Here is a 9,646-nt window from a genome sequence, read left to right as displayed (position 1 = left end):
GGGAGCCTGGGGGAGGATGGAGGCGTATTCAGGAGAAGACACAGGTGTGAATGCCCAGGGAAGGATGGGGAAGCCATGCCTCTCTCATCCCGGTATCCCTGCCCCACCTCACCTCAGCCCCTTCCCCTCAGGAGCCCTCCACACGGACAGGAGCCCTCCACGGGGACAGAAGTCCTGCAGTGGGGAAGGCCCCAGGAAAGGGGGAGGGCTGGGGGCCTCGAGGCAGCCCGGCAGGGGTGGGCCGCTGCAGCAGTGCTGGGGGCTAGGGGCAGGGAGGGGCCTGTCTGGAGGATCCCAGCCTTGGGACTGAGGAGTGACCTCACAGGCCTCCGGCATAGGAAGGGAGCTGTCCCAGGGTACCAGGCAGAACCCCGGCCCTCCCACCATGTTTGCCCAGCCCAGTGGATCCTGCAGCGGCTGACCACTGAGGTGGGTGCCCAAAGCAGGTCCCAGGGACCCAGGGGCTGCACTGTGCTGCAAGCCCCCCATGCCCTCCATCCACCTGTCTGCGGCTCTGGGGTCCCCCCGCAGAGGGTCCTGGGACCCCCTGCCTGTGGCCAGTCGAGGAAGGACCAAGTACAGGCCCACCGTGGGTGACACAGCTGAGCAGCCCCCGCCCCACCAGCACTTCCTACAGCTTCAGCAGCAGCCTCTCTCCATCCCCAAGGGGCCAAGCATCTACCCGAGGCAGGAGGCCAACCCCCAGGCTGCCCCGGCCTCAGGCAGGTGACCCCGCAGGGCCAACCAAGGGTCTCAAATGCCGCTGGTGAGGGTCCTGGCCCCCCATCCCAGGAGACACATAGACACGCCCAGGGGAAAATACAGGCCTGGGGACAAGCCACTCCCACACACGCGCCACCCTGTGCCAGGCAGACGGGGGACCCATGGGCGCCCTGAACCTTCCGTCTCAGTCTCCCCACCCGCAGAGGACACAGCAGGTGGGCACTGCAGAAGAACTGGCTGCCCTGCCCCACCAAGGGCCCCACCCACCAGACACCCTACGTCAAGGGCACCGAGGGGAATGGCCATGGGGCCTCCAGCCCCACTAACCAGCCAGCGGGGAGGGTTCTGCCCAGGAGAGCCAGAGGTTTGGGGAAGGAGGAGATGAGGTAGGGCAGGAGGTGAGAGAGGTGGAGAAGCACTGGGGGAAGGTGGCAAATCCAAGGGTTGCAGGCAGGACCAGAGGCTCCATCAAGGGAAGGGGAGCGTCGGAGGGGTAGGAGGGGGGCCGGTGACTCCACACGTAAACCCCAGCTCACCCCACATCCCCTCGCTCCCATACACCCAGGCCAGGCTCAGAGCTGCTGCAGGGCCCCAAGGGACCTGGGCTGGGGTAGGAGCAGAGTCACTGGTCTCCCTCCTCCTGTCTGTCCTTGAAGGGGACTCAGGTAGGGGGACTTGGCTGGGAACTGTTCCAGACTCCAGGTGACACAGCGGACACATCTCCCAAACTTGGGCCACCATCCAGCTGGAGGGGACACTGGGTAGACTCAGAGCCGTGCCCCGGAGAGTGACTGCAGGGAGAGGGCGAGGCCCCACCTGTCCCCAGGGCATCCAGGCCTGCGTGGGGACCTCGGGGTCCTCTGCAGCCACGGCCACAAGCCCTGCCTCGTCTCTGACACCCTCCTCGGCCTGCAGCAGAGGGCCCAGCGGGACCCTGGCAGGTCTGACACCACCACCATGCCAGCCCCACAGCCTCGTCTCTCATTACTGTCCAGGCTGCCGTGTCCTGCAGGCCAGTGGCCGGTGCCCTGGAGGCCACTCCAGCCCCTCAGCCAGCATCTGACCTGAGGGACCCTGCCCTGTACTAAGTCATCTCAGAGCACCGCCCACCCCACCCCAAATCCCAGCACCTGGTGACCCGACTACGCAGGTGACTGTGGCTTTTGCTAAACTACCCGGAGCTAATCTCCACAAATTTAACCCAAAACACAACTTTCCTGTGCAGTCTGGCAACTGTATCAAAGTCCAATGCCAGGTGCCCTCCCTTCCCTCCACATGAGGCCAGGGGTGGCTCTGGGGAGCAGGTGACACTCTCTAGAGCCCCTGTTCCATCAGTCCCAGCACAGGCGCCACCCAGGGCCTGCCAAGGACGGGGAGCTCCTGACCCGGGCCAGCACAGCAGGAGAGTAGGCACTGCCCCAACGGAGGAGGGCAGGGCTTGGCCAGGGAGGGGGCTCCCACTTGCTAAGGCCCCAAACTCCCCAGCCCAATCCCCCATCTTGCAGGGCAGAGACAGGAGGGTCACCTCAGAGCCAGAACCCCACTTTCACCCAAGCAGCTCGGCCTCAGGAAAGCTGATCCGAAAAAACTACATCACTCACATCACTCGCCACCTTCGCCCACCTTTGATCTGTGGCCCACGTCAGTTAAGAAAGTGGCATTGATTAACTTCAATGATCTTTCATGAATTTTACTGGGAAAAAAAAAATCAAGAAAATTTCAAAAAATTATTAATGATTTCTTTTGCTATCACAAACTCGAAACTCCTACAATTTTATTAAAAGTGCAGGAATGAAAAACAGGAAATCCCTTGCCCTGTCTGGTTCTGAGCCAGAGACCAGAGGCCCGAGGTGCAGCCAGGCCCACTTCAGGTGGTGGAAACGAAAATTAATCAGAAGTCATACACTCAAATAAAACGCCTTGTATTAAACTCACAGAGTGGGTGCTGACGGGAGCTGCCGGCAGGACGGCCTTCCCAGAGGCCTGGCACCACTCCCCACCTGAAGGCGCAAGGGCCCGCCCAGGCCACGGGAAGCATGGACTCACGGCAGCTCGGCCTGCCCCAAAGGCCGTCACCGCCACCGGTGGAAAACCAGGCGACCACAAGCTGGCGGTTCACTGGCACGTGGGTGACAAGGTTCATGGCCACAGATGCCCATGCACAAGCCCCAAGCACCGTGACCCCTCGGGAGGGAGGGGACACACAGGGCCAGTGGGGCCCTGACCACCAGCGCCTGGGGTTTCCTAGCAACTAAAGCACTCAAGGCGCCCTGCACGGCAGACTTTTCATGAGGAACACAGACCCGTGTTAATCTGTTTGCAGATTCATGTTTAATAAAACGCCCTTCTGAAATGCATCCAAAATAGAGAAGCTTTCTCCCGAACTGCAAAAGCCATAAAAATGCAAAATACTTCTTTAGGAAAAACTGAATCAAAATTATGCCTCAATGTTCCAAGTCACATGAAACCAACTCTGTGCCCCAGGGCAGGTGCAGGCGGCAGCAGTGGCCCAAACCAGCCCCCGCCAGCCTCAGTTGTTCTCGATCTGCTCCAGGTCCAGCTCCCCGCGGGCCCGGAGGAAGACACCCTCCTCCCCGGGGCTGTCCCCATCACTGGGGTTCCCGTTGCTCCTGCTCGAGCCATCACCGGTCACCGACTCCCTTGAGGCCCACAGGTTGGGGTGGGCAGGGCTGGTCCTGAGGCCCCTCTGGCTGCAGCCAGGCATGGTGATGCCAGGGAGGCCCCGGGATTCACACGGGGAGGACAGAACCATCTTCACTGGGGCGCCATCCTCATCGTCATCTTCGTAATTGAGGGAGCAAAGGCTTTTTGAATTTTTTAAAGTCTGCAATAGAAAAGATATGGGCTTAAAGCATTTCTAGCAGGTCACTTGGGAGGCAGCGTCCCGCCAACCCATCGAGGGCTCGGTGTGCTGGAGCTCTGGCCATCCCCAAGACCACACAAAGCAGGGCTTGTCCCCTGTACACCAGTCACAGCTCACAGAGCCCCTTCCTCAGACCCTGCCCACACGCGCCCTGGCCCAACCAGCTGGCCCCTCAGCTCTCCTCGGCCCCTGCCCAGCTGGTGTGGGCAGAGACGCACAGCCTGGCCCTGCCCAGACCCAATGGACCAGGCTGGTGGGCACCTGACACCTAAGCAAGTCTGAAGACGCCCAGGGGCTCACAGGGGACAGCCTTGTCCCAGTCTCGTCCTCGGCAGGTGGCCTGGCCACGGAGGGTGCCTCGTGCCTCCACTTCCGACAACAGCCCCATCCAGGGCCGCTCTCAGCACCTCACATTCACCTCTGAGGCCCTGCAGTGGCTCCATCTCTCCTCCACCTGCCCCCGTAAGGCCCCTGGAACCCCACCTCGTCGATGTCCTCAGGGGCCCGCCAGACGCAGCTCCCACCTTCTCTGTCCTTGCACCTCCTCCCCTAATAGTTACTCTAATAGAAACGCATGCAAATCCTTCTCATCCCAAAATACATGCAACAGACAGGTGCACACACAGGAGTCTCTCCTGGGCAAGGCCCACCCTCAACCCAGGCGGGCAGCTTCCAGTACCTCCATGCCACGCCCAGGCCTGTCCACAGCAGGTCCCTGAGTGCCAGGCTCCGGCCCTCCCTCTGCTCTCTGGAGGTGCCGCCACCACCCACTTCTCACTCTGTCCCCCTGTCAAATCACTCAGTGGCCCCCCTTCCCAAGGTCTGTTAGGGATAAGGGGTCCCCGCAGGCTGCACCCCCGAACTGGAGCGCTCTGAGCGGCAGGCAGTCTCTGTCCACCCCGGCGTGCTCTCTTGGGCGTCTCCAGGGCCCTGAGACCCAGCAGGTGTGTCCAGCTGGGGCATGAGTCCATGGCCATGGCCAGGGCAGCAGCCCCTCAGCATGCCTGGGCCCCCACCCCCTGCCACCTCCCAGTCCTTGCCTCAAGTCCCCTGTCTGTGGTGCCCAGCACCGTCCACGCCACTTGTCCACTGCCACTGGGAGCAGCCTTCCTACCCAGCCCCACCTCCCCGGTCACCTCCAGGCTTTCTCAGGGTCAAGGCTCCCCTCCTGGACCACACCCATGCTGGCCTCAGACACCTCACCTCATGGCTCTGGCTTGTGAGGACGCATGGCTGAGGGCAGGTGGGTGCCATCAACCACACCTGCAGGGCACAGGGGCGCTGTGATGCCGATGACAAGACTGCAATGACACAGCAACCTCGGCCACCTAAAGTTATGACCTAGAGCACAAGTTCACCAATTCCACAGGACCCAAAAAACTCCCCAAACCACCTTCGTCCAGAGCAAGGAAACGCCCCACAGACAGGAACCTCAAATACTTCCTGGAAACACTTCCAGCGACTGATTTTTATAAAAGCACATGGCCCTCGGGGACAGAGCTCCTTTTTTCTAAGGATATTATTGGGCTCTAAAAGACAAATGGACGCTGGGCACGGTGGCTCACGCCTGTAATCCCAGCACTTTGGGAGGCCGATGCAGGTGGATCAGGAGGTCAGGGGATTGAGACCATCCTGGCCAACACGGTGAAACCCCGTCTCTACTAAAAATACAAAAAATTAGCCGGGCGTGGTGGCGGCCGCCTGTAGTCCCAGCTACTCCAGAGGCTGAGACAGGAGAATGGCGTGAACCCTGGAGGCAGAGCTTGCAGTGAGCCGAGATCAGGCCACTGCACTCCAGCCTGGGCGACAGACAGACTCCGTCTCAAAAACAAACAAATAAATAAATAAAGACAAATTGACATATTTTCTGTCTTTGTGGTTCTACTATAAAAAGTGAATTGCTGAGAAGTAAAATTCTAAAGAATAATTTTTTTTTTGAGACAGGGTCTTGCTCTGTTCCCAGGCTGGAGTGCAGTGGTATAATCATAGCTCACTGCAGCCTCAACCTCCCAGGCTCAAGCAATTCTCCCACCTCAGCCTCTCAAGTGGCTGAGACAACAGGTACACACCATCATGCCGGTCTAATTTTTGTATTTTTTGTAGCGATGGGGTCTCACTTTGTTGCCCAGGCTGGTCTCAAATTCCTGGGCTCAAACAATCCTCCTGCCTCAGTCTCCCAAAGTGCTGGGATTACAAGCATAAGCCACCACGCCCAGCCCCACTCAAATCTTTAAAGATACAAGTGGCCACATGTTTTGGTCAGAAAATAAGGATGCATAATTTCTTTTTCATTCAAATCAAAGTGAATTTGCCCATCGACATCACTTGTACATACAAACCCCAGGGCCGGCATGAGGATGTGGCTGGTCTCCTGGGCCCCTGCTGGATGGCGTGGAGGTCCGGGTCTCACTGGCTAGGTCTGGTGCCACCCATGACCTTGCAGACTCTGGCTGCCGTGCTGCCCACTCAGGATGGCCTCCAACCCGCGGCACCGCCAGGCTGCACTACGCATGCACCAGAGGTGGCTGGGACGCTACACACCTTCGGGGGCCAGGTTTCCTTCCATTTCAAACCACAACATTTTGTTTTGATTCAGGGTCACCCCTCTGGACCGAATGCTCTGACCTGACAGATGGCACAAGAGCCACGCGAGGCCTCGGACACGGGACTCGCACTCGCGGGCACAGCTGTGCGGCCAGTGCGTGAAAACAGCAGGCTCTGAATGCCTCTGGATGACAGTCAGTGGAGGAGAAACAACTGCTGCCCACAGACACGGCAGCTGCAGAACTAAGCGCCCAACACCACTAGCAAAGGCCACATGGAGCTGAAGGGGCCACCCACACTGTAGAGACCATGGAAACCGAGGCCCACGGGGCCGGTGCTGGCCTGGACTGCGCCGCCCGTCCGCCTCATGCCCCCTGTCCCTTGGCACCAGCCCCGGGGCTCCGTCCCAGCTCCTGCTACCATCACGCTGGTTTGATGGTCACCTCTATCTAAGGTTAAACACAAAACAGTTATCCAAAACATAAAGGTCAAGCCTTCAAGTTCTAAATCAGGCTCCAAAGCGCAGAGGTCTTTCAAACTGTGTGCAAAGCCCTTCAGTCAGTCTGGGGAGTGCAGGGGCCCCAGCTGACAGCTGGAGGGCCTCCAGCATCTGAAGTGGGTTAACTCAGCTACCAGAAGCCGGTGAGACCCTGGAAGGTCAGGGAAGCCTCCTACAAGCTGACCTGATGTCACTCAGCAAACGTCCAGGCCCTGTCTCAGCCACATCTGTACCTACCCCTTGCCAAAGCCTCTGGCTTTTGCCAAACTGAAACACCGGTTTACTCTTGTGAAAGCGCAAGCTCCCTCCACCGTGTGGGTGGGGCTCACATGGTCCCCTCACAGCCAAGGCAGCCCTGGCTGCTGGGCCACTCTGCAGCAGGGCCAGGCAGTAGTCAAGGGTGGGGAGGGCTGCCCATGGCCTGGCAGTGCCTGGAGCACAGCACAGCACAGTGCGGGTTGAAACAGGCAGCCAAGCAGAGCCAAGCACTTCCCGCCTGCCAAAGGGAGGAACAGGCCAGCCAAGCCAAGCAACAGAGGCCCACAGGGCGCAGGAATGTGCACGGCAGGCGCAGGGACAGGGATGGCCACAGCAAGCTCCGTGCACGCGTCAGGAGAGGAGGCCAGTGTGAGAAGAACTGACACCCCAGACCCCTTGTTGCCTCTGGTGAGCCCCCTCCCAACCCTGCAGAAGGGAGGTTCATTAGGAAAGTACAGACTGGAGCATTCTAGACAGGGGAGCTGGCCGACGGCACATGACAAAACGGGCTGAGGGAGCCCTGCTCAGACAACTTGCTTGGGCTGTGAGGGGTGCACAGCCTCACAAAGCCAGGAAGCTGGAGGCCAAAGATCCTCCCTGTCTCCCCAGCCCTCCACACAGAGGCAGGAGGAGGGGACTCTCCGTCCCGACCGTGCAGCCACGGATGGCATCGGCTCCTCACCCCAAGGCGGATGGGGCAGCCGGTGCCCGTCAGGAGGTGTGGAGTGAGTGCCCAGCAGTACGTCCCCTGCCCAGCACTCGCTTCCACCACCTCACTCACCACCTCTGACCACCCTGGGCGTGGCTCCTGGAGAGAAGGTCTGAGAAAACGAGCAAGAAAAATCAGCAGCTGCAAATTCCAGATTTTCAGTCTGTGCTGTCTCAAACATTCCGTGTTCTTGATGGTCCCTGCTATAGTTTGAACATGTCCCTCCAAATCTCTACCATGGTGTTGGGAGGTGCTCAGGTCCTGTAGGCCTACACAGGACACGAGTGCCTCATAAAGGGCTGGAGGGAACCAGCTGCAGTCCTCCGCGTCCTCTATCTCCTCCGCCAGGTGAGGACACAGCCCCGAGGGGCCATTTTGGAAGCAAAGGCCAGGCTCTCACCAGACACCAGACATGCTGGGGCCTGGCTCTTGGGCTCCCAGCCTCCAGAACTCGGAGAAATACATTTCTCTTATTTGTAAGTGACCTCGTCAGTGGTATTTTGTTACAGCAGCACAAACGAACTAAGTCAGTCCTTTTCTTGGTACCAGGAGCTGCTCTAAGCTTTTGGTTTTTCAGTTTTCATCCAGGAGGCTCAGCAGGTGCAGGAGAGGGCCCCATGGAGGACAAGCCTCATGCCCTTGTGACTGAGACTGTGGAAGGCACCATCTGCTCACTAAACCCAAGACCTCCAAAAACACAGTGGGCCTGAAGGTGTAACACGGTCACACGCACCTCCAGCTTGTCCTTAGGTTCTAGCCTGCGAGGTAACTGCTGGCCCCAAAGCTGCCTGCCTGTCTGAAGAACTCCGCAGGTTCCAGGTGACCCGGCTGCAGGGCCACACAGGGAGCTGTTTCTTTCTCTGCAGCAGCCTCGGTCTCTCTAGAGGCAGCTGAGCGCCTTCTCTACGTGGCAAAAGCTTTGCAAAGCCCTAAAAGCACACACTTTTATAGAAACCAGCAGCTGCTCCCACACTCTGCTGGAACCATAACTGATGTACATATTTTCAGTCGTCATATTTTAATTTCAGCTTTGAACACATAGCTTTGCCAATAAAAACAGAAAACGTAGCTTCGCCAGTAAAAGCCGGGCATGGTAGCTAACACCTGTAATCCCAGCACTTTGGGAGGCCGAGGTGGGTGGATCACCTGAGGTCTGGAGTTCGAGACCAGCCTGGCCAACATGGTGAAACCCCATATTTTAATTTCAGCTTTGAACACATAGCTTTGCCAATAAAAACAGAAAACGTAGCTTCGCCAGAAAAAGCCGGGCATGGTAGCTCACGCCTTTAATCCCAGCACGTTGGGAGGCCAAGGGAGGCAGATTATAAGGTCAGGATTTCGAGACTAGCCTGGCCAACATAGCGAAACCCCGTCTCTACTAAAAATACAAAAATTAGCTGGACGTGGTGGTGGGCACTTGGAATCCCAGCTACTTGGGAGGCTGAGGCAGGAGAATAGCTTGAACCCGGGAGGCGGAGGTTGCAGTGAGCCAAGATCGTGCCATTACACTCCAGCCTGGGCGACAAGAGAAAGACTCTGGCTCAAAAAAATAAATACATACATAAAATAAAAAATAAAAAATAAAATAAAAAATAAAAGAAATAAATTAAAAAATAAATATAGATCATTAGTCAGTCACTGAGTGTAAAGATGTGTAGACAATACCTACCTTTTCCAGTTTTGTTGAAGAAGCCTGGAAGTGAAGAAAGCTAGTGATTCTTTAGAATCTGAATTTTTTTTTTTGAGACAGAGTCTCACTTTGTCACCCAGGCTGGAGTGCAGTGGCGTGGTCTTGGCTCATTGCCAGCTCCGCCTCCCAGGTTCATGCCATTCTCCTGTCTCAGCCTCCCAAGTAGCTAGGACTACAGGCGTCTGCCACCACGCCCAGCTAATTTTTTGTATTTTTAGTAGAGACAGCGTTTCACCGTGTTAGCCAGGATGGTCTCAATCTCCTGTCCTGATCTGGAGATCCGTTTTTTTTTTTGAGATGGAGTTTTGCTCTTGTTGCCCAGGCTGAAGTGCAATGGCA

General features: G+C 57.6%; 1 protein-coding gene across 2 annotated transcripts in view; it reads right to left on the bottom strand.

Moving 5' to 3' along the window:
- Positions 1-3,253: 3,253 nt before the first annotated feature.
- FAM53A (family with sequence similarity 53, member A) overlaps positions 3,254-9,646 on the bottom strand; it is a 26,798-nt gene continuing 20,405 nt past the window's right edge. The window contains exons 5-6 of one of the 2 annotated variants that reach the window (XM_011936779.1): positions 6,149-6,323; positions 3,522-3,568 (exon numbers count right to left, since the gene is read on the bottom strand). In XM_011936779.1, the coding sequence (XP_011792169.1) occupies positions 3,522-3,568; positions 6,149-6,323 (222 nt within the window). Of the gene's footprint in view, positions 3,569-6,148; positions 6,324-9,646 lie in introns of both variants that reach the window. The other variant, XM_011936778.1, reaches the window with a different exon arrangement.

This window comes from Colobus angolensis, unplaced genomic scaffold (genome assembly GCF_000951035.1).
Source record: "Colobus angolensis palliatus isolate OR3802 unplaced genomic scaffold, Cang.pa_1.0 Scaffold157, whole genome shotgun sequence".
Lineage (NCBI taxonomy): Eukaryota > Metazoa > Chordata > Mammalia > Primates > Cercopithecidae > Colobus > Colobus angolensis.
This window is presented reverse-complemented; position numbering and strand designations above follow the sequence as displayed.